The 25,917-nt window shown below is 43.8% G+C and overlaps 1 protein-coding gene across 1 annotated transcript in view; it reads right to left on the bottom strand.

The window, feature by feature from the left end:
• LOC143934095 (sulfotransferase 2B1-like) overlaps positions 1–25,917 on the bottom strand; it is a 77,060-nt gene that overhangs the window by 38,542 nt on the left and 12,601 nt on the right. Inside the window, exons 3-5 of the mRNA XM_077457408.1 lie at positions 9,900–10,026; positions 5,427–5,521; positions 4,376–4,556 (exon numbers count right to left, since the gene is read on the bottom strand). Of these exons, the coding sequence (XP_077313534.1) occupies positions 4,376–4,556; positions 5,427–5,521; positions 9,900–10,026 (403 nt within the window). The remainder of the gene's footprint in view (positions 1–4,375; positions 4,557–5,426; positions 5,522–9,899; positions 10,027–25,917) is intronic.

Here is a 25,917-nt window from a genome sequence, read left to right as displayed (position 1 = left end):
GACTCCTGCTGGACAGAAGCAGAATTCTGCACCTTCTATCACAGCCTCTATAATTTTGGCTAAGGATGAGCCAAACACCCCCTTGTTCAGTTCACAACAGAACCTGCGAATAGACCTTAAAATTCACGTGAACTTTAGAACCTTATTAAAGTCTATGGGACTCGAACGTTCAAAATCAAAAGTGCTAATTTTAAAGGCTAATATGCAAGTTAGGGCCGGTTCACACTGCGGGCGACTGCGATCCGACTTCAGGTCGGTCTAGGTCGCCTCAAGTCGCCTCCAGGTCGCGCTGCATTAAAAACAATGATAGTCAATGGAGCTGTCTTAATATACACTACTGCAGTAGCTCCGACTTTTAAAAAAGGTTCCTGTACTACTTGGAAACGACTTCTAGGCGACTTGTACCCATTCATGTCAATGTAAGTCGCCTCTCCTGTTCATCTGTAGGCTACTTGCAGGCTACTTGACAGGAAGTCACCCAGCCCCCACTGCAGGCAGCCCCTCCTTTCCATACACATTAGTTTCGTTTTCCTGGTTATCTTGAACTCACACAGACCAAGAGCTCAGTCCTGCAAAATGTCTGCTATGAACAGGAGAGAACCAGTGGACAATGAGTCCCTCATACGCTTTGTTCGGGAGAGAAGGTGTCTGTATGCCAAGTCTGTATGGCAAGTGACGTGGAAAGTGGACAATGACATACAGCATATGTACTTGCCTTGTGATCGACATCCGTGTATACTTGAAAAACTTGTCATCAAAACTACGCAAGTTCTCATACATAGCCCAGAACTGCCCTCTGTTATGTCGATTGGCAATGATTGGATGGATCCAGTAGCGACGTCTTCTTCCCATCCTCCTCCTCCGCTTCATTTCTTCTTCTTCCTCTTCCATCAGTACTGCCAAACCAGCTGTTAGGACAGCTGACATAAGGTAACGCACAGAGAGCATTTTGGACACAGAACAACTGGCAAAAACAGGAACAAGGAAGAAGACAGGAACAGGAATGATGTCACAAGGGGTGAAAGCTCACTTGTACAGTTCCCTGTCCTGGAGGCGACTTGTAAGTCGCCCCAAGTCGCGCTGTTAAGTCGGATACAAGTCGTATCCGACTTGGCTTCACAAGTAGTGTCGCCTCGTGTCGCCCCCTGTGTGAACCGGCCCTTATTGTCCTAAAAAAGTGTTTGGGGACATGGGTCCTGCCTCAGGGGACAAGTATCAATGCAAAAAACTGCAGTTTTGTCAGGAGTAGTGATTTTAATAATGCTTAAAGTGAAACAATACAAGTGTAATATTCCTTTAAATTTCGTACCTGGAGGGTGTCTATAGTGTGACTGTAAAGGGGCGCATGTTTCCCGTGCTTAGAACTGTCCCTGCACAAAGTACCATTTCTGCAGGAAAAAAAGTTATTTAAAAGCACTCGCGGCTATAATGACGGCTATACAAAAATGACTTGGGAAAAGTCCTTTATTAAAAAAAAAAAAAAAGATTCCAGCGGTAGTAATCCACTCTTGCTATCCAGCGATGGCTGATCTCTTCTCCAGGGTCCAGCGATCGGTAATCTGATCTCTTCTCCAGGGTCCAGCGATGGGTGATCTATCCCGATGGTCAAGCGCAGCGCATCCTGTCTCCACCGGAGACACTGTGGGAATCCCAGCAGCCTGACAGGTCTTAGCTGAGGAGGACGAGGCCAGCTCACAGCCCTCTGATGCAAGGGGAAACCCCCGGGCTTCCCCAGTGATGTACGGGTGACCCCGTCCCCCTCTTATGTAACACAGGTTCCCATTACATCAGAGGGGGCGGGATCACCGGCACATCACTGGGGAAGCCTGGGTTTCCCCTTGTGTCAGAGGGGGCGGGGTCAGGTGACGGGTAGTCCGTCCTCCTCAGCTAAGACCTGTCAGGCAGCCGGGATTCCCGCAGTGTCTCCGGTGGAGACAGGATGCGCTGCGCTGGACCATCGGGAGAGATCACCCATCGCTGGACCCCGGAGAAGAGATCAGATCACCCATCGCTGGACCCTGGAGAAGAGATCAGCCATCGCTGGATAGCAAGAGTGGATTACCACCGCTGGAATCTTTTTTTTTTTTTTTTTTTCCCTCAGTATAGACACATCTTTGTATTGAGCTGCTCTGACTTTCAAGCAGTGATGGACAATATTTTAATATGATTACATTTATTATATTTTTATCAATTCCCCATTATATTCCACTAATCTTTTTTCTTTTCAAGGTTGGGGGCGGACATTTCACCTCAGTGCCTCTCTCGTACACACGTCAGCGGGCTCTTTCCTTTTGGGGCCTTTAATATCTATGGGTTGCAGATAACTTATAATTTAAAACCTCTATTCAATACCTTGAAGCAGTGGAAGCCCTGGAATTTGGAGAACTATTTACATTTTGTGACCTGTCCTATTTGTTTTTAATTAACATCATGTCATCTGTATACAATATTAGTTGTTGATATCTAAGTATATCATTATAGAGAATAATATTCCCTCTCTGTAATCTATTCCATAGCCCTAATGTTCTGCTGTTTATATTTCATTAGAATTGCACTCCATACTATATACCTTCCCCTGAAGAAGGGGATCCTCAACGCTTCGAAACGCGTAAGGAAAACAAATGCTATGATTAATTGGATTGTGTATGGATAATTCATCAATGGTTTGTATCGTATATATTTAGTCCAATGTTTTCATGATACAATTTTATTCATTCAATTAATAAATGTTTATATTTTATTATATTCACTGGTGTACATGCCTCTAAAGTCCACCATTAGGGGAATCTCTTTCTAGTTCTGTGGAACAATGATACATATTTTCTGGGAGTGCTCAAAGCTTAGACTGTTCTGGCAAGACATGGTCAGTACTATCAAACACTTGACTAATGTCGATCTGGCGGACGACCCTGCAGCGTGGTTGCTGCAACTCTCTCGAAGGCCCATTATAAAATACAAGACCTTTCTTACTATTCATCCAAGACATGCATTCCCTTGTGTTGGAGGTCTGTGAACCCGCCCTCGAGGTCTCTCTGGTTTACCAAAATCAATGAACTCAGGGACATGGAAAACCTTACGGCTACACTCAACAACAGGGAGTAGTCCTTTGGTGATACTTGGAGGCCTTGGCAACACTTTGTCTTTAAGGATGCCCATTTACAGGAAGTTTCGGACCCTGGTTAATTTCCTCTGGGACATGTTATGAGGCCCCGGGTGAGAGAATCTGCTTTTGTTGTTTCCTTAAAGTGGTCCTCCACCCTGAAGTGGAAGTTCCGCTCATCTGATCCCCCCCCTCCGGTGCCACAATCGGCACCTTTCAAGGGGGAGGGGGGTGCCATTACCTGGATAATCCAGGTATCTGCACCCACTTCCGGGACAGACCGCCGCAGATGCCCCCCCCCCCAGTTGTGTTCTGGGAAACACACAGTTCCCAGGACACAGCGGGGACCAGCAGAGACGCGCAGCGTGACTCGCGCATGCGCAGTAGGGAACTGGGCAGTGAAGCCGCAATGCTTCACTTCCCAATTCCCTGACAGAGGATAGCGGCGGGGGCAGCAGAGAGACGAGCGATTGCTCATCATCTGCCGCCGACATCGCTGGACCCTGGGACAGGTAAGTGTCAATTTATTAAAAGTCAGCAGCTGCAATATTTGTAGCTGCTGGCATTTAATATATTTTTTAAAGGTGCAGAACCACTTTAATGTCCTTTTCCCCTCTGCTCTGTGCATAAGCCCAGGCCCTCTATGTTGTAGTTCCTTTTCCGCAATTTTTTTTTTCCTCTTATTCCCTTCTCTTTCTCTGTTTCTTCCCTTTATATGCTCTTTCAGTCAGTCTGGAATCTTTTCCATGCAGTTTTTTGCTGCTATTATGTATCTGATTACCGTATGCTATTACATTTCATGTTTCCATTGGGATATAATGGCCACCGGGGGCCCCTTTACCACCCCGTTTTTTTCTCATTGTATTTTCCATAAGATTGCTTCATTAAGTTGGGGCTATCCTATATATATATATTGGGAACCTTGGAGATGTTTGTGTGTGTTTTTTCTTCTCTGATATATTCCCATCCACGCAATTTAGACCTCATTCTTTTGTCAAACTACTGGTGTAGCTCTGATGCTGTGTATGTTACCAGCATAACTATGCAACTGTATTTTTGCAATACTCTTTGTATGGTATGTATAATGCAACTTATGGTTCAATAAAGGTATTACAAAAAAAACAAAAAAAAACATGTGCAGCCTGTTCTCTGACTCGAGTGCCTGTGAAATACCATGTGCCTGATCAGCAAGACAAGATGCCAAACAAAAAAAAAATATATATATATTTTTCATAATGAATCTATATATAATGATAATTAAACACAAAATTTTACCTTTCCTCATAAAATTGTTGTTTTTTGGAACCATGATGTAATCTGGAACTAAGCTATTATTGGACATGCTGTTGCTTTTCATCATATTAAAGCTAGACTGTTCCACCACCAAGTCAATGGTTTGTTCTTCCAACTCATGTCCAAGGAATGTACATATCTTTTTTACAGTTCCTTTGTGATCCTAAAACAATACAATTATAATAAATTGTTAAATAGTAGAAGAGGTAGAAAGGAGCCTTAAAAATGCTTAGTGTCTTCATTTTTTTTAGTGGATATTCTTGGTTTTATATGTTTTTTTTTTTTTTTTTTGGAAAGTAGAGTCGAGTATATTTAGAACAAAGGGTATTCACATGTCTCAGTCCCTTACAAATCCACAAAATAATTGGTTTATTCCTCATTTGATCCTAGTGGGTGGAGCCATGCAAATCATTCACTTATTCCTCTATATCCAGAACCACTGTTTTTTAGTACAGATACAGCCTAATATTATAGCACCATTTATTGCAAACTGCTTCTAGCTTGTCAGCCAACATCAGTATATGGAAACCATAGCATCTGCAGCACAGGGTTTGGGGAGCAGCAGAGAATTTATCATTAACAGGTTATGGTGAATAGGCCCAAAAGAAACCAAGAAAACCATCACTGAACCAGTGTGAAGCACAGCAGAGCATTCTTATAGCAAAAGGTATTTACTTCTCTCATTCCATCACAACTCACAAAAATATGGTAATTTTTCCCCATTTTGGTATAGTAGGTGGAGCTCGCCTAGCCATAATCTGTTGGACTATGTTTTCTCTTTGCTCCCCAAGCCCTATTGCCCAAAAGCTATTGTTTCCTCATTTTTACTCTGTTTTGTAACCCCCGTTTTGTGATTTATGTTAAACTGCCCAGTGGCCATCTCTGACGCATTGGTCAACCCAATAGTTTTTTTGCATTGAGATCTTTTAAATAACCTTTAAACTTTGAGTTTACAGTACTGCAATCTTTTCTGTGCATTATTAGTATTTACAGGAAATGGACATTAAAGTGGATACACACAACACTTAGTTACCCTTTTCAGATCTTCATAAGTGACAAAAAAGAAGTTACTCTTATCTTTCAACGGAATCCAACCTTTGATGTGATCAAACCAGGATCCAAAGGGTACTGCAAGATATCATTAGAAGAAAAGATTTAGAAATTAGTGAAAAACGTATGCAAGCTTTGGTTGTTTTTTTAGCATAATTATGATCTTAGCATAACCAAATTTACACAGCAAGGCAATATTCCAAAAATGCAACGTACTTGTGTCGGTAAGAAAATGTATTTCCATAATTCCTAAAAGAAGGCACATGAATAAGTCATACATTGAACATTTAACGATAAAGAGTCATTGGTATAGATGCTGGTCTCCTTAAAGGAGTATCCTCAAAGGAGTATCCTCTTGCATTTGCTCCAATAGTGCCCAATTATTTCCAAACACTATGTTACTAATCAGTCACGCCACATTTGCTGATAGTCGCTGGTAACCATGAACTATTTATAACCATTTTTATGGTGTTTAGGGACAAATCTGTTTTTATTGTCCAGGGAATTTTTTTATAACCATGTCCCCTTCATCAAATCTATACCGATTCATTGCTCTAATGGCAGATAAGGTTTGAAAAAAAATTCTTGAGAAAATGGGTTCCAGGCTCCCTTTTGGCACCCCCGCAAAAGCAGCTGCCACATGGACTTTGCTAATTTAATAGATCAGCTTATGTAAAAAATTATATTCGAACGTTAGCGCTTATAATTAATTTTATTCACACATTAAACTATATATCCTGGCTTTTTTCCTACTTGCTTACAGTGCTGCGTCAGTGCCTGGCTTATACTAAAGTTCACTGGCTAGTCTTAATACAATACAAGTCTTAATCAGTGATAGGATCATACAACATAGCTAAACAAATACACAAAGACTAGGGGCAGAACGGATGAAGGAGATGCATCTCTTTTGCCAGAATGCCTAAAATGATCACTATATGAGTAGGGAAATTGTTGTCTCTCTCTACTACAAGTTCAGTTCCAAGAAATAGTGGGTGAACTATAAGCACATACCTTATTTTCCGCCTCCAAAAAATATACACATTGTAAAGAGACAGTAAGAGTCAGCCTGTACTGGCAGGCAAGGAAGCAGTCTAGAACCTCTTTGGTATAAACTGGAAAGTCTCTAATATTCTGTAACACAATGCACGGGTGGCCATGTACTATTCCTGGCAGCTCTAGGCCATGGCATGGCTAATGCGGGGTACACACTATAAGCCCAGCAGGTTGAATGTCAAAAAACTACAGATCTCCTCTGCTGCGCTATTGTGTTCTGACACTCCCACCCCCCGCCAGCCAGGACCAACTGATCAGAACTTGAGCCATTGGCTTCAAGCGCTGATCAGATGCCAGTCGGCTGCTGGTTTTCCAACATGCCCGTTCAAAAATGGAAGCCAGACATTAGGGTGGCATGTTTTGGATAGGCTGCTGTACACATTGGCCAGAGTGTACCAGCCTTTAGAAACTCTCCACCTAATCAGAAAGGTACACACAGGAGACCATTAAGTTTATCTATTCATAATATATCAAAAGACTTGTCCTTTTTAATGTTTTATGACTAGGACAGTAGAGCCTTCTTAGAACAGAAGGTATCCACATGTTTCATTTCAGCACATATCCCAACAAAAGAGGATATTTTCTCAATTTAGTCTGACTTCAAAGCACCCACTCTCTACCTTTTCAGTTGCATCTGCATTGCTAGGTGCTGGTAACGTAATTCCATAAGAATAGAGAGATATTTGGGATCAGATGGCGCAAAGAATCAGTCACTGTATAGTCTCTATTTGAGTATGAGTATTTTAAAATGTCAATAACAATAGCATTTGTAATAATATAGGGGAAGCACCGTCGGCAGCAACAGTCTTGAGAGGAGAAGCAGGGCTCTCTAAAGAATTCGAAAACACAAAGAACAGGGAGAAGGTGCGCCAGACTAAGTGCAGTATAAAAGATAAAGTATTTATTTAAATAAAAAATATACGGCCAAATGGCTACTCACAAAGGTCAGAGTGATTTAGGCATGTAAATTAAATAGGGATGTATCCATGTCTCAATCCGGTCCACGGGGTTTGCAGAGCTGATGGAGTATAAAAGCAGACAGGGGGGATGACAATAGGCTTGCCTCTGTGTTCCAAAAGCTGATTTGGAGCAGCACCTCTGTATTTCTAATGGTTTTCATCGGTTTCCAGCTTTGTTAAGCGTCCGGATGGTCGGATGGCCGGAACCGGAAGTGCGTTCCAGCGTGGAACGCAAGCTCTGGGATCCGGAAGTGATGTGTGGGCCAATCAGAAGACGCGTTTCACAACTTCAGTTGTTTCCTCAGTTCTAGTATTCTAAACAGGAAGTGATGCATATATACACAGAAGGAGGGGCTGACCTGTGTTACTATTGGACAACGGACTTGTATAGATATATTACCAAGCAAATAACTGAATGAAATGAGAATAAATAAAATTGACTGTAGCATCTCAAAATAATATTGAAACATTATACATATATTATATGTATATATTATATTATACATATTTTTATATGTATAATGTTTCAATATTATTTTGAGATGCTACAGTCAATTTTATTTATTCTGATTTCATTCAGTTATTTGCTTGGTAATATATCTATACAAGTCCGTTGTCCAATAGTAACACAGGTCAGCCCCTCCTTCTGTGTATATATATATGCATCACTTCCTGTTTAGAATACTAGAACTGAGGAAACAACTGAAGTTGTGAAACGCGTCTTCTGATTGGCCCACGCGTCACTTCCGGATCCCAGAGCTTGCGTTCCACGCTGGAACGCACTTCTGGTTCCGGCCATCCGACCATCCGGACGCTTAACAAAGCTGGAAACCGATGAAAACCATTAGAAATACAGAGGTGCTGCTCCAAATCAGCTTTTGGAACACAGAGGCAAGCCTATTGTCGCCCCCCCTGTCTGCTTTAATACTCCATCAGCTCTGCAAACCCCGTGGACCGGATTGAGACATGGATACATCCCTATTTAATTTACATGCCTAAATCACTCTGACCTTTGTGAGTAGCCATTTGGCCGTATGTTTTTTATTTTAATAAATACTTTATCTTTTATACTGCACTTAGTCTGGCGCACCTTCTCCCTGTTCTTTGTGTTTACGTAATTCCATAAGGACCACTGTTTAGACACTTCTCTTCCCAGCAGCACTCACTATCAACTGCATAAAAACCTCCCTCACAGGTGAACCCTGAAAGCTGCTGTAGAGCGCCCTGCTGAGCTGGTAGATCGGTTGTGTGGGCTTGGCATTCAAGAAAGGACATATGGCAGCATCTTTTATAAATTAAGAACAAATCCTAAAATTATTTAACCAAGTTACTAAAACCTAAAAAATGATATCACTGTGTGAGAACTGGATCATTTATTTGATAATGGGATTTGTGGGAAGGGGGTGGCCATCATCTTTTTTAGGTTACTAACTAAGCTTCAACTTGTCAAATGAATCCAGGAAAATACATGTGACAGTGACCATCTTCTTTTGTAAGTTAAAGTGGTTGTAAACGCTTCCATATACCCACTGAAGTAGCTGGCCTCAGGTGATTCATAGGGATGAAACAAATCCTCCTACGTAAGTTATACCTGTTTATCAGCAGCCTTCTCTTCTCTACATCCATTTAAAGTGCAGAATTTATAAAGCTTGTCTGAGTGGTCAGAAAATTGGGGGCAAAGAGCTGAAGTTACACTCTGCAGAGCTCAATGAGGAGATGTTTCAGAGCTGAGTGCAGGGAAGGGACACATCATACAGGAACACAACTGAGGCTGACAATATGCTGGAGGACCCTCCTCTGTCACCATTTTTCTCTTGGTGTCAAGAAAACTTGTCAGAAGTGAGCAATGATTATAGTAGAGGAATGAGTCAGCAGACAGAAATTACAGTTAGTGCTCTGGATTGAGGCGAGTACACACAATAGAGGGATATGATTGGTTTAAATTCCATGTCTGAAGTTTACAACCACTTTAATAACTAATCCTTATCTAATTAAATTACAGATTAAAACTTAATTCTATCTTGGGACTGTCTGGGAATTAAAACATTTATTTCAGGGTCTATTAATTGAATCAGATAGTGTTTTCTAAACAGGCCTTTTTTCGGGCACTAAGGATATAACAAGGAGAGTAGAGCTTTTGGCTGCAAATGAATCCCATGTTGTTGGACGAACACTGTGGTTGGATTGAAAAATTTCACTGGTTTGGCCAGCGGAGTTGCAATGCATAATTTTCTCCAGTGAGCCCCAGTGTTCCAGTCTGCCCCAGACTGCATCACATTAACAGGACCAACTGGCATGAGGCAATACAAGTATCCTCGTTTAGACACAGGCTCTGTGGGGCAGAAGCGAGTAAATGGTACCTCACAATTTTATTTTGTCTACCAAGTTAACATACAATAGTTTAGTAATCATTTTTCTTTTTTGAGTGTCACACTTGCATGTACCTCTGCCTTCCAAGAAATCCTCCATGAATTCATCAAAGCTATTAGGTTTCTTAATGACAAAAGACATATGGGCATAATGATACAGAGATACCAGAACATCTTTTGGATTTCTCGCTGTATATATAACCTAAAATAGAACAAAAACAGAAATTATGGAAAAGCAACCATTAAATATAATCTTCTCCTATTCCCATCTATACAGGCTTCGAAGAGGTACCAGGCAGGGTGTCCTCTGTCTCCGCTGTGGTTTGCAGTCGCTATCGAGATGCTGGCACTGAGATTTTGTCAGTCTCCTCTCTTTAAAGGCATCACTATGGGTGAGAGAGTAGATACTATAGGACTATACGCAGATGACATTATTTTATATATGTAATAGATGGTGCCTTGTGCTATCAAAGTGAATCTAGTAACTAAAATGTATCACTCAACTGCCGCTTGATCTATAGTGTATACAATGCACCAATGATAAATAAATAATGAGGATGATCAGTGCTGTTGATAAAGCTAAATTAAAGAGGTATATCAATATAGAACTGGGCAAATCTCTATACAGATGTAAGAGAAATCCATTATATATCCTAATATATATATACTGTGCAAAAAAATCTATGTGCAAATGATCTCTGCGATACTGTAAACAATAAACATATGCAGCAGGCTCAAACAGATATGACCATATAAGTATACGTATCTCTGTGCAATTGAAGTGCCAATAATACGAAATAGTGTAAACCAAAACCACTATAGTGAGTGGTACAAATTAAAGTGACTAGTGCTCAATAATATAAATAAATCACTTGCATTACTATAAATCAATCACTTGCAATATTCAAAGTAAACATGTCACTTGCAGTATAGAAAATAAAAAATCAAATCATAAACAAGGTGATGAATATTAACAGTTCATCAAAACATGCAAAATAGCCAAAATTTTGAAGTTGTGCAAAATGTGCATAAAGTGCTTCAATCACTGTCCTCAATGTGGGTTCTCCAATGTGCGTTCTTCGTGCATGCCACACTGTGCTCACTATGCTCTTACCTCTAAATGGATGGTAATGAACTTTAGAGGTATAGCGGTGGTGGGGTCTACCCAAATTCTAATGGTGATGGTAGGCTTCTCTTTTTAATCTTATATGCCCAAAATTGCCTTTCAATATGGACGTTCACACATAGCACATGTGAATAGAGGATAAAGCAGAATTTCTTATTGCGTATTATGTATGAACAGATGAATTTATTAATAAAAACAAACAGCCAAGTGGACGCTTACAACAATAAAATGAATAGCAGAGCTTGTAATAATAGCGGTGTGCAAACGCCTCTTACAGCACTTCTGGTTCTCACAGTGTTTCAGTTATTTCCTCCTATGCATTACGACACACGACGTGTCTTCATCAGGGTCCCTGATGACGCATTCTAATGACAAAACGTTGGGTGGAGCTACGTATGACGCGGGATGCAAAGGGACTACAGCTCAGCGGCCACCTTGTGGTTAGAAGCACTGGTCACATATTCTGTCCTACAAAATGTGAATGTATTTTTTTACCTTTAATAAAACGTTGAACTTACTTAAAGATGTTTGCGCAATGAGTGGTGTCTTTTTATATTTTCATGATTACTGAGCCATGTCTAGAGGTTTCTGACTTTGCCCTATGTTGTGAGGAGGCTTACATCTAACTGAGTCATTTTTATTATATGTGCATTACCCATGCACTGACAGTAAGGGTCAGTCTTATTGGGTGAAGGTGATGGGATCCCATTACTACTTTCCTATTTAACATGGTGGATGGTGATTTGTTCCTGTTTGGTGGAATTTCTTTCCCATGGACTGTTCACATTTATTATTTATTTTAATTTTAAATTTTTATTTGGATGGTTTTATTTTATTGATTGCATTTGCACTATCTATTCTTGAGCACCACATCTTTAACCCATATTATGTATATTGTATCCAGCAATACTGTTTGAGCAGCTTGTTATGTTTTTGTTTTTTTTTGTTTCCAATTGAGCGCAACAAATCCTTTGTTTATATCATTGAAGTAGGATCAAAGTCAGATCCTTGTCCTAATCATCCAACTTTGGCAATCCGACATTGTGTTATTTCCTGCCCCCTGTTGTAGCCCCTCCCATTGTGTGTTAGTTTTGATTGGTCAAAGGACAAGTTGTACTATCTGAAAAGTCAGATAAAAGTAGTATTCTGTTCATGAAAGTAGGACCAATGTAGGACTGATGTCGTAGAGCGAAGTAGGATGAAAGTTGTACTACTGTTGTGTAGTATAGTGTGAACCCGGCCTTAGCATAAAAGATAAAAAACAAAGAGACACAAAAATATGTAAAAGTGTATGTGCAAAAAAATATATATGTTTGGAAAATGCAATTTGCAAAGACCTAAAAACATTTAATGAAACATCCACTGAATATAATGAAAAAATTAAAGAATACTTAATGTTGGATATTAGTGATGGACAAACTTCCGACGGGACGTTTCGCGAACGCGGACCGCGAACGCGGCTGATAGTTTGCGAACCGAAACGTTCGCGGCGGGCCCCATTGACTTCAATGGGAGGAGAACTTTGCAAACCTACAGGTCAAATTTGCAGCCACAAAATAATTACTAGCTGTGCAAACATAGTCCCACCACATGGCCAATGACATAACACATGTATGAGGTGAATCTGGAATCGACAACTACAAGCATTCTTTTTTTATATGTGAAATTGTTGTGACAATTCAGGACTGTGGAGTGCATGAAGGCAATGGAGGAGAGGGAAGGTCAGGGTAGGCAAAGAAGAGGGTGCAGGAGATGATCACCAGCAGCATGACATACAACAATGACACCAGCACCGTGATAGAGTGATCTGACACCAGCACCGTGATAGAGAGCACTGACATCAGCAGAGTGACATACAGCAATGACACCTGCACCGTGATGGAGTGATCTGACACCAGCACCGTGATAGAGAGCACTGACATCAGCAGCGTGACATAAAGCACTAAAACCAGCACCGTGATATACAGCACTGACAGCAGCACCGTGACATACAGCAATGACACCTGCACCGTGATGGAGTGATCTGACACCAGCACCGTGATAGAGAGCACTGACATCAGCAGCGTGACATAAAGCACTAACACCAGCACCGTGATATACAGCACTGACCGCAGCACCGTGATAGAGAGCACTGACATCAGCAGCCTGACATACAGCAATGACACTTGCACCGTGATAGAGTGATCTGACACCAGCACCGTGATAGAGAGCACTGACATCAGCAGTGTGACATAAAGCACTGACACCAGCGCCATGATATACAGCACTGACACCAGCACCGTGATAGAGAGCACTGACATCAGCAGCGTGACATAAAGCACTCACACCAGCACCGTGATATACAGCACTGACACCAGCACCATGATATACAGCACTGACACCAGCACCGTGATATACAGCACTGACACCTGCACCATAAGCAGCCCCAGGAGGAAGTCAGCATAGCACAGGGATGGTGGGAGCCCCTCATAATATGCACAGCAGAGGTACAGCCCCAGGAGGAAGTCAGCACAGCACAGGGATGGTGGGAGCCCCTCATAATAAGCAGCCCTAGGAGAATGTCAGCATAGCACAGGGATGGTGGGAGCCCCTCATAATAAGCAGCCCCAGTAGAAATATGACACCGCTGAACCTCTTCAAACAGGAGGGTACCGGCATATAGTACGGTGTGCTTTTTTTGGACAAGGAAGTGAGCCAAATGAAGAAAGAAGGTCTGTGTGCTCGATTAAAAAAATCGTTTATAGACATACATGGTCTACTGGTCACATGTGTTGAATGCCTCCGAGATCCATGTCTCATTCATTTTTAGAAATGTGAGGTAGTTAACACTGTCGTGAGCTAGGCGAGTACGCTTATCGGTCACAATCCCCCCTGCTGCGCTGAACGTCCTTTCGGACAGGACACTGGACGAGGGGCAAGCCAACAGTTCGATTGCAAATTGGGCAAGCTCTGGCCAGAGGTCAAGCCTACCCACCCAGTAGTCCAGTAGCAGTCTGCTAATCATTCACAACCTACTTGTAACACAAAGGTCCTTATAAGGACTGGTAAGGTATAGGGTACTACAGTACATAGGGTTGAGTAAGGTACAGTCTGCTATTCCTTAAGGAGTGGTATAGGTCCACAATACATAGGGTTGAGGTGCACTACTGCTAACTGCTGCCCTACTGCTGCAGTAGTCCTTTATCAGTATAGGGACTGTGGTACAGTCTGCTAATCATTCACAAAGGACTACTGCAGCAGTAGGGCAACAGTCAGCAGTAGTGCACCTCAACCCTATGTATTGTGGACCTATACCAGTCCTTAAGGAATAGCAGACTACCTCACTCAACCCTATGTACTGTAGTACCCTAGACCTTACCAGTCCTTATAAGGACCTTTGTGGAACAAGTAGGTTGTGAATGATTAGCAGACTGTACCTCAGTCCCTATACTGATAAAGGATTGCTGCAGCAGAAGGGCAGCAGTTTAGTATAATATTCTTTCTATATTTGGAAGAAAGAATATTATACATGTACAAGCCTATTACCATACCAGTCCTGAAAAGAACCTTTGTGGACCTAATAGTAACAGCTACTGATTAAACTGACTGTCCCTCACTACCTCACACACAGCTTCCTGCCTGTCCCTATTTAAACTGACAAAACAGAGGCTGCTGGAACAATAACTTGAACAGCACTTTTGTGGACCTAATAGTAACAGCTAATGATTAAACTGACTGTCCCTGCAGCACACAGCGTCCTGTCCCTTTCTCTACACTGACAAAAGACACTCAGGCTGCTGCAACAATCACTAGCACAGCACTGCCTCAAACCTATATCCTGAACTACACCTAACACCTATACCATGATACCAGTCCTTAAAAGAACTTTTGTGGATCTAATAGCTAGCGATTTGGGTCACTGAAGTCTCTCCCTGCTCCACACAGCAACCTCTCCCTATAGTGACAGTAGAAAGAATGTAAAATGGCCGCCGGATCGGGTCTATTTATAAGTTAGGGGGAATGTCCAAGTGTCCATGTGCTGTAATGTCTCAATTGGCTGTCCTGTACCCCATGATGGATGTGTCATCATAGGTCAAAGTTCTTTTACACAGTAAACACGGAAGTCCCCTGGGCGAACGGCGGCAATAGTCCGCCGATCGGGCGGACGGCGAACAGCCGAAATTCACCGCGAAACGACCGCCGGGCGAACCGTTCGGCCATCCCTATTGGATATTGAACCAAAGTGCATATGTGTTGGAATAAAAATACTAGATGTAAAACATATCCATATGGACATTTAGATAGTGAAGAATGTGAAAATGAGGATATGTATTATAAATAGAGACGCTAACTACCATGAAAATAATATGAAAAAAAAGGTTAAAAATGTGAAGTGGAATTATGTAATGGTGAACGAACATCCATGCCCATATAAACATGCATATCTCCAGGTAAGGAACACTAAGCATGTGAGCATGGACATACATGTGCGTGATTATATAACAAAAACTACTTGCCAATGACCACACATCTACAGAGACATGTATTAAACAAAGGATGCAAATGCATTCAAGAAGTTGTCTTGTGTCTGTAGCCTATATATAAATATGGAGACTTAATTAGTAAAACTATCACTGAAAACGAGTATGGTTCATATTATATATATATATATATATATTATTATTATTATTATTATTATTATTATTATTATTTTTTGCCACTTCAGTGAACTCTGTAGAGAGACTTGAACCATCTCGTTTCAACATCATTGTAGCATTTATCTTTTGCTTATGTATATATATTTTTTTTCCTCTAGACTTCATACAACACAGTTCGCAATATACACGTGTTTGCAAAATATTATCCCCCCCCAACCCCATCCACCCCACCCTTAGGTCTCTCCAAATAACTAAAGTCCTACCCATTTGGCCCTTACTCGTGCTACAATACTTCTGCCGTCCTTTCATCGTATCTTGGTGATTGCTTATATTTTACCCAGTCTTTCCATCTTTTTTCGAACCCTGCTTCTCCTATTTCACCGCTAAACTTTAAATGCTCTAGGTCTAGGTTATAGATTTTGTTAATTTTACATAACCAGCTTTTTAAAGAGGGTCTCTCAGGATCTTTCCACTGGTGGGGGATTACATTTTTTGCTGAATTTAGGAGACGAGGTATCAATATTCTCCTATATTGTGTAATAGACATGCTGACCCCGTGAAGCAGACAAACCCTTGGCTCTTCTGGTATTTTGAAACCGGTAATTTCTTCAATTGCTAGTAATAACTCTTTCCAATATATTTTTATTTTAGGGCATGTCCACCAGATGTGAAACATGGATCCTATTTCTGCACATCCCCTCCAGCATAGGTTAGAGGCCTGCCTCTTTTTGAAATTGATGTAATCTATCAGTTATGTACCACTGTGCCATGCACTTATAATTCATTTCCAGTGAGCTACAATCCGGTGAAATCGCATGCGTCATCCTTAGTATTTTATAAACCTCTGCCTCCGTACTTCCTGTCCCGATCTCTTCATCCCATTTTTTAATAAATGGCGGGGGCTCCAAAATTTTTAATCCATTCAAAATGTTATATATCTTCGAGATCCCTCTCCTACGGTCAGTCGCCACGCACAGCTGCTCTAGTGGACGCAAGCTGTCTTCTGACCTGATCGGCTGGGGAAGGGATTCCACAAAGTGTTTAAACTGAATAGAAGTGGCTTCTAGATGTAGATTATTCAGAAAATGGCTACTACATGTAAAATTCTTATACTATTTCATACATAATTGAATGTACATAAACAGACATATCATTACTAAAACCTTTAATTTAAAACATTAGATATTATAAACAAATATCACAAATATATGCACTAGATTTAAATGTGCCTCCGTGTCTATTTATCTATCTAAGTGTCCATATTTTTTAAAATAAAAAGTTTGTGTAAGTGTACTTGAAATGGACAACCATAGAAAGACAGAGAAAAATGAGGCAGAACTAAATGTTATATTCACTAAGACCAAAAACGGCCATCTGAATACTGTATATTTTTTTTAAATCCAGCGCCATTGCAAGCTGAGCAAACAGCAACTGATGTTGTGACATTGCTTCCATGTTTACATTCAGGAGACTGGAACAAAGCCGTTACCAGAAGTGGTGTATCGAGGATCGGGTCTCCCGGTGGGATGGGAGGCCCGGTCAGAGTGGCAGAAGGCGGCGGGGTGATAACAATTGAGCGGCTTTTTGCCACATTGGTTGTTATCCCTGGATAGCTGATTGCCCGCTCTAAAAAACGGTACCGGGATGATGGCTGCAGCTGTGGGCATCATCCTGGTATAACCCCAGAAAGCCGAGGCTGCATATCTGTGTACGCTCGGCGGGAAGGGGTTAATATGTGTACCTGTTTCATAGATAGCTTTAGGATGCACAGTTTTGTTTGGACACGTGAGGGCATGTTTAAGTATATCATACATGTGTTTATATAGGGTTTATAATATTTATCCTCGTGCCTCCAATCCTGCTTTAAGTTTTCCTGTCTTTTCTTTTGGACAGGACATAGAAAATGGAGATGCTGCTCTCCTTCCTCCTTTTTGCACATTTTCCCCATCAGTTTGCTGTTTGCAATATTGTTCATATATAAAACAGGCTTTTTACAACTTACCAGAATTCTTATAGGGTTACATTTTGAGTGGGATGTTTCCCACTATTATGATTGATGAAGTTATTTAGAAAAATAAATTTTACACTCCTAATTCCTTGGTACGCTTTCTGCCTCACATTTGTCTATCTCGCTCCAGGGCTTAGATCCATTTTTGTCCTGTCACCACACGTCCATATAGTAGTTTTGTTTATTCCATCTGAGATCACCATTGACATACCGGTTCTTTGTTTTTTTTACATTTTTCAATGGGTTTAAGATTGAGTTCTCTTCTCCTTTCTACATATGGATGTGTGCTGGCTTAACATTGATATTGATATGCCCTTCAATATGTGTACCTGTTCTGTAGACAGCTTCAGGATGCACAGTAGGGATGAGCCGAACACCCCCCGGTTCGGTTCGCACCAGAGCTTTGGAACGGACCAAAAATTTGTACGAACTTTAGAACCCAATTGAAGTCTATGGGACTCGAACGTTCGAAATAAAAAGTGCTAATTTTAATGGCCAATATGCAAGATACTGTCCTAAAAAGGGTTTGGGGACCTGGCTCCTGCCCCAGAGGCCTGTGAAGTGCCACGTGTTTCCCGTGTTTAGAACAGTCCCTGCACAAAATGACATTTAACGGGAATAACGTCATTTAAAACTGCTTGCGGTTTTAATGTTATATATGGTTCTGGCAATATGGATGAAAATCATTGAGAAAAATGGCATGGGTAGCCCCCCCCCCCCCCTGCCCATTACCAGCCCCTTTGGGTCTTGTACGGATATTAAGGGGAACCCTGTACTCAGGCCCTATATAATCAGAACAGCAGTATACAGGCAGTGCAAACAAGACAGGGACTGTGTAAGTTTGTTGTGTTAAAGCGGAGGTCCACCCTAAATTGGACCTTCCGCTCATCGGAATCCTCCCCCCCTCCGGCGCCACAATTGGCACCTTTCAGGGGGGAGGGGGGGTGCAGTTACCTGGATAATCCAGGTACTTGCACCCACTTCCGGGATAGCTCTCTGCGGAAAGGGGCGTAGATTATGCCCTTTTCCGCAAGTGCCTGCCCCCTTCCGCAAGTGCCCCGCTGCCTGCTGGGAAACACACAGATCCCAGAGGCAGCGGGGACCGTCCTTATTGCGCAGCGCGACTCGCGCATGCGCAGTAGGGAACCGGGAAATGAAGCCGAAAGGCTCCATTTCCTGATTCCCATACCCAAGATGGCGGCGGCAGCACCCGAGTGACGATCTAGAGATCGGCTTCGGGTGCCGACATCGCGGGCGCGCTGGACAGGTAAGTGTCACTATTTTAAAAGTCAGCAGCTGCAGTATTTGTAGCTGCTAGCTTTTAAAAAAAAAAAAAAACGCGGAGTCCCGGCGGACTCCCGGCGGACTCCCGCTTTAAATAGATTCTGTTTGTAATTTTCAACTGGTACATTTTTAAAGTGTAGCTCCAGTCAAAAAATCTATTTTTAAGCTTTTTGGAAAACATAGGGAAGGGTTATCACCCCTGTATAATTTGTTTTGCCGTCCGTCTTTTTTCATCTCACTTGCTGTTGTCTCCTTCCGTTTGCAAGTAGGAGAGGTTTGTAAGTTGGATGTTTGAAAGTAGGGGCCTGCCCTATATGCTCTGCTGAAATGACGGAACAAGGTGTTGGTTTTGCCACAACATTGTAAGCCCTCAAAGTGACTCTTGGTGGGCGCTGGAGCGCCCTGCTCTGAACGATTATATCAAGAATTGTAATTACATGCCATTGTTGAACAGTGGTAGAAAAATTGATCTTTGGTGGTTGTGGTGCTGGTGCCACAACACTATAAGTCCTCACAGTTACTCTGGATGGGCACAGGAACGGGCCCTCCTGTGAACTATTATATCAAGAATTCTAATTACATGCCCCTGTTAAACAGGGGCTGAAAAATTGGACCTTAGGCACTGGTGCTGGTGCCATGACACTGCAACCTCTCCCATATACTCTAGTTGTGGTGCAGGAATGAGCCCTGCTGCAAAGCATTGCATCAAAAATTGTAATTAAACGCCCTTGTTAAACAGGGGCAGAAAAATTGGGCTGGTGGCATCACCCAGAACCAAAAATGTTCTTCCAACATATCAGCGGAGGAGGAAGAGGATAGACAATCAACATAACAGGACAGTCACTCAGCATCAGCATAGGCAGTCTTGAAGGGATGTGATATTTAAAAAAAAAATATTCAGTTACATCAGCTTCAGGTGCTTGGTAGCTGTGGGTGATCCAAGACTGATTCATCTTGATGAAGTTCAGTCGATCAACTGAGTCGGTGGACAGGTGCACCCTATGATCGGTAACAAAGCCACCAGCAGCACTGAAGGTGCGTTCCGAAAGAACGCTGGATGCAGGACAGGCCAGTAGCTCAATTGCATACTGTGCAAGCTCTGGCCAGTGATCCATCCTCAACACCCAGTAAGCCAGAGGATTTTCGGTGGGAAAGGTGTCCAAGTCTGACCTTGCCCCTAGGTATTCCTGCACCATGTAAATCAGACGCTGGCGATGGTTGCTGGAACCGATCATACCTTGAGGCTGCGGACTAAAAAATTGTCTGAATGCATCGGTCAGACAGCCACCTACTCTATAGCTCCTTCTGACCGATGCGTCAGCAACACGTTGTCCAGGACCAGGAGTTTGTAACCTCCCAGTCTCTGGGAACGCATTGCACAGACCTTTCTGCGAGGCCTCCCAGAGATGTCTCATCCTCTGCTCCCTCTGCGACGGCAAGATAAGGTCGGCAACCTTACCCTTGTACCGTGGATCAAGGAGAGTGGCCAGCCAGTAATGGTCCCTCTCCTTGATCCGAAAAATACGAGGATCCTTCTGCAGGCATTGCAGGATCAGGGAGGCCATGCAGCGTAGGTTAGCTGAAGCATTCGGACCGTCATCCTCTTGGTCACTAAGGGCAACATGATCCGCAGCTACCTCCTCCCAGCCACGTACAAGTCCACGGGTTTCTTGGGACTGTAAATCATCCCTACAAGACTGCTGCTGCTGCTGAGGCTGAGTGCCAGCCTCCACCTCCATGCTGACACAATCATCCTCCTCCTCCTCCTCATCCTCTTCCTGGGTGATGGGTGGCACAGCAGGAACACTGTCTGGATAAAGGGGGCCTTGAGAGGCAAGGAAGTCCTCCTTTTCCTGCCTCTGTTCTGCCTCAAGTGCCCTGTCTATTATTCCATGCAGCATATGCTCCAAGAGGTGGACAAGAGGTACAGTGTCACTGATGCATGCACTGTCACTGCTCACCATCCTTGTGCCCTCCTCAATTGGTGACAGGACAGTGCATGCATCCCTGATCATGCCCCATTGGCGCGGTGAGAAAAAACCGAGCTCCCCTGACCCTGTCCTGGTGCCGTAGTCGCACAGGTACTCATTGATGGCCCTCTGCTGCGTGTGCAGCCGCGTCAGCATGGCCAACGTTGAGTTCCACCTGGTGGGCATGTCACATATAAGGCGGTTCTTGGGCAGGTTCAACTCCTTTTGGAGCTCGGCCAGCCGAGCACAGGCATTAAATGTTCGGCAGAAATGCACACAGACTTTCCTGGCCTGCTTCAGGACATCCTGTAAGCCCGGGTACCTGCCCAAGAACCGCTGCACCACCAGGTTAAGGATGTGAGCCACACAGGGCACATGGGTCAGTTGTCCCTGTCGGAGGGCGGAGAGGAGGTTGGTGCCATTGTCGCAAACCACCATTCCTGGCTTAAGCTGGTGTGGCGTCAACCACCTCTCGGCCTGCCCCTGCAGAGCTGACAAAACATCTGCCCCAGTGTGGCTCCTGTTCCCCAAACAAACCAGCGCAAGCACGGCATGGCATTGTTTTGCCTGCGTACTTGCGTAGCCCCTGGAACGCCTACGAAGCACCGCTGGTTCTGAGAACAGAGCACTGGAAGAGGCCATGGAGGAAGAAGAAGAAGAGGGGTTGGAGGAGAGAGGTGTGTCACAACCAATAGTAGCATTTTGGAGGCGTGGTGGCGGAACAACCTTCAACACTACTGCACCTTGTCCTGCATCCTTTCCAGCTGCCAGAAGAGTGACCCAATGGGCCGTGAAAGACAGGTAATGTCCCTGTCCATGCCTGCTGGACCATGAGTCAGCGGTAATATGCACCTTACCGCTGACCGCCCTGTCCAGCGAGGCAAGGACATTGCCTTCCACATGCCGGTAGAGAGCCGGAATCACCTTCCGTGAGAAAAAGTGGCGTTTGGGGACCTGCCACTGAGGAACCGCACATTGTACAAACTCACGAAAGGGGGCCGAGTCTACCAACTGAAAAGGCAGCAGTTGAAGTGCTAGCAATTTAGCCAAGCTAGCATTCAACCGCTGGGCATGTGGATGGCTGGGAGTGAACTTCTTTCGGCGGTCCAACAGCTGGGGCAGGGACATTTGCCTGCTATAATCGGACGTGGGTGTACTGCTAGCAGAGTGCCCGGAAGCACTTGGCTGTGACACACCTAATTCTACACCTTCATTCCTCTCATAGCAGGTTTCAGAGAGGACTGAAGGTCTAGTGGGGTTGGAGATCCCAGCTGATGAGGAGCAAGGAGAGGTCCGCTTTGTTCTTTGGTGTGGGTCTTTGAGGTACGCTTGCCAACGAGCTGCATGGCAGGTCAACATATGTCTGGTCAAGCATGTGGTGCCCAAGTGGCTGATGTTTTGGCCACGCGAGATACGCTTGAGACATAAGTTGCAAATAGCAGTGGTGCGATCTGATGCACTCGTCTCAAAAAAGGCCCACACCAAAGAACTTTTAGAATAACGCACAGAGGCAGCGCCCTGCACAGGCGGAGCTCTGGGGTGTTATTCAGTCGGTATGCTGCCCCTAAGCTGGCCCCCGGAGGGCATCCTGCCCTTTATTGGACATGTGCCTCCTCCTCCTCCTCTCTCCTACCAGGCACCCACGTGGAGTCAGTGCCCTCATCATCCCCTCCCTCTTCATCGCTGGAGCAAACCTGGCAGTATGCTGCAGCTTGTGGAACATGACTGCCTGATTGCTGTCCTTCTTGAGCATCCCCTCTCTCTGCGCTCACGCTACTGCCTTCCTCTAGCTGAGTATCATTATCAGAGCCTACAAAACACTGGGCATCCTCCTGGAGCATGTACCCAACACGGTGCTCAAAGAGTTCAGGATGACTCCTCAGGAGGACGTGGTGGGTCTAGGGAAGGAGTCACTGATGATGACATTGAGAGGAGGGAAGACGATGCATTGGCAGCTGCTTTGCTAGTACCCTGAGCCTGGGTGAGAGAGGATGAGGAGGATGAAGAGGGCTTGGTCATCTACTCTACCAAGTCTCCGGCATGTTGCGACTCAACATTTCCAGCTGCCGGAAAGAAGGACAAGCGTGTCCCATGGCCACGTGCTGATGATGACGATGCACCGCATCCACGACCAGCACTGTATACTGTGGTCAGGGCACGCAGATAGCATGCACAATCTCCTACAACTGACTGCAAGCTCTATTTAAAAAGAGCAAGATAGCTAGCTATATAGGTGGATATAGCGGTGTATACTGCGGTCAGGGCACGCAGACAGCACGCACAATCTCCTACAACTGGCTGCAAGCTCTATTTAAAAAGAGCAAGATAGCTAGCTATATAGGTGGATATAACGGTGTATTCTGCGGTCAGGGCACGCAGACAGCATGCACAATCTCCTACAACTGACTGCAAGCTCTATTTAAAAAGAGCAAGATAGCTAGCTATATAGGTGGATATAGCGGTGTATACTGCGGTCAGGGCACGCAGACAGCAGGCACAATCTCCTACAACTGGCTGCAAGCTCTATTTAAAAAGAGCAAGATAGCTAATTATATAGGTGGATATAATGGTGTATACTGCGGTCAGGGCACGCAGACAACAACCACTACAGAAGAGCAAGAAAGCAAAATCGTCCGATAATGAACGGTGTATACTGTGTTGAAGGTACACAGAACACCCACTAACTCCTACAGATGCCAACACACTACACAAGGCCACCGTGCTGGAGGCCTTATATAGTGTGGGGCGTGTACTACACAGCCTGAGCTATGATTGGCCACAGGTAGGGATGAGCTTTGAGTTCGAGTCGAACTCATGTTCTACTCGAACATTGCCTGTTCGCCTGTTCAGCGAACAGTGAACAATTTGGGCTGTTCGCAGCAAATTCGAAAAGCCGGAACACCCTATACAAGTCTATGGGAGAAATCTAAAGTGCTCATTTTAAAGGATAATATGCAGGTTACTGTCCTAAAAAGTGTTTGGGGACCCGGGTCCTGCCCCAGGGGACATGGATCAATGCAAAAAAACGTTTTAAAAATGGCCGCTTTTTCAGGAGCAGTGATTTTAATAATGATTAAAGTGAAACAATAAAAGTGTAATATTCCTTTAAATTTCGTAGCTGGGGAGTATCTATAGTATGCCTGTGAAGGGGCGCATGTTTTTGGTGCTTAGAACTGTCCCTGCACAAAGTGTCATTTGTGCAGGAAAAAAAGTCTTTTAAAATCACTTGCGGCTAAATTGTCGGCTCCCCGTAATACAGAGAACACCCAATGAGTGTTCTCTGTATTAGCCGACAATTCATTCATTCATTGATTAAAAAAAAAAAAAGCGTGGGGGTTCCCCTAAATTCAATTACCAGGCCCTTCAGGTCTGACATGGATATAAGGGGAACCCCGTGTCAAATTAAAAAAATAATTGACGTGGGGGTCCCCCTAAATATCCATACCAGACCCTTCAGGATATATGGATATGTCTTATTTAACCATTTTGACACTTTCTTTGTGAAATGGTAGGGGTAAGTACCCCCTTACCATTTCAAACAGGGGGGGGCGGGATCTGGGGGTCCCCTTGTTAAAGGGGGCTTCCAGATTCTGATAAGCCCCCCGCCTGCAGACCCTCACAACCACCGGCCAGGGTTGTGAGGATGAGGCCCTTGTCCTCATCAACATGGGGACAAGGTGCTTTGAGGGGTCACAGACCCCCAAAGCATCCTCCCAATGTTGAGGGTATGTGGTCTGGTACGGTTCAGGAGGGAGGGGGGGCCGCTCTCTCGTCCCCCCTCTTTTCCTGCGGCCTGCCAGGTTGTGTGCTCGGATAAAGGGTCTGGTATGGATTTTTAGGGGGACCCCCACGTCAATTTTTTTTTAAATTTGATGTGGGGTTCCCCTTAATATCCATATCAGACCTGAAGGGTCTGGTATGGATATTTAGGGGGACCCTCACGTCAATTTTTTTTTTTAATTTGACACGGGGTTCCCCTTAATATCCATGTTAGACCTGAAGGGCCTGGTAATTGAATTTAGGGGAACCCCCACGCTTTTTTTTATCAATGAATGAATGAATTGTCGGCTAATACAGAGAACACTCATTGGAGTGTTCTCTGTATTACGGGGAGCCGACAATTTAGCCGCAAGTGATTTTAAAAGACTTTTTTTCCTGCACAAATGACACTTTGTGCAGGGACAGTTCTAAGCACCAGAAACATGTGCCCCTTCACAGGCATACTATAGATACCCCCCAGCTACGAAATTTAAAGGAATATTACACTTTTATTGTTTCACTTTAATCATTATTAAAATCACTGCTCCTGAAAAAACGGCCATTTTTAAAACTTTTTTTTGCATTCATCCATGTCCCCTGGGGCAGGACCCAGGTCCCCAAACACTTTTTAAGACAGTAACTTGCATATTACCCTTTAAAATTAGCACTTTCGATTGTGAACGTTCGAGTCCCATAGACTTTAATAGGGTTCTAAAGTTCACACGAAGTTTAGGTCTGTTCGCAGGTTCTGGTGCGAACCGAACAGGGGGGTGTTCGGCTCATCCCTAGCCACAGGCATCCTGCCTGTGGCCAATCATGGCTTTCCTCGCTGCCAGCACTGTGATTGACCAAGCATGCGGGGTCACAGTGCATGCTTGGCCAATCATGAGCCAGCAATGCACTGCGATGGCGCAGTGCATTGTGGGCCGTGAGCACCACACGAATTTGGCGCGAACGGCCCATAACGTTCGGTATTCGCCAAACGGACGAACAGCCGATGTTTGAGTCGAACGTATATTCGACTCGAACACGAAGCTCATCCCTAATGCACAGTTTTGTTTGGACACATGAGGACATGTTTAAGTAAATGACACATATGTTTATATATTGTTCATAGTGTTTATCCTCATGCCTCCAATCCTGCTTTACGTCTTCCTGTCTCTTCTTTTGGACAGAACACGGAAAATGGAGATGCTGCTTTCCTTCCTCCTTTTTGCACCTATTTCCCATCAGTTTGCTGTTTACAATATTGTTCATACATAACAGGCTTTTTACAACTTTTGGTTGTTGTGGGTTGTTCCCATGTAAT

Source organism: Lithobates pipiens, unplaced genomic scaffold (assembly GCF_037356315.1).
Source record: "Lithobates pipiens isolate NorthernLeopardFrog02 unplaced genomic scaffold, aLitPip1_a1.2 Scaffold_27, whole genome shotgun sequence".
NCBI lineage: Eukaryota > Metazoa > Chordata > Amphibia > Anura > Ranidae > Lithobates > Lithobates pipiens.
Note: the sequence above shows the minus strand (reverse complement) of the source record. Positions and strands in the feature narration are given on the sequence as shown.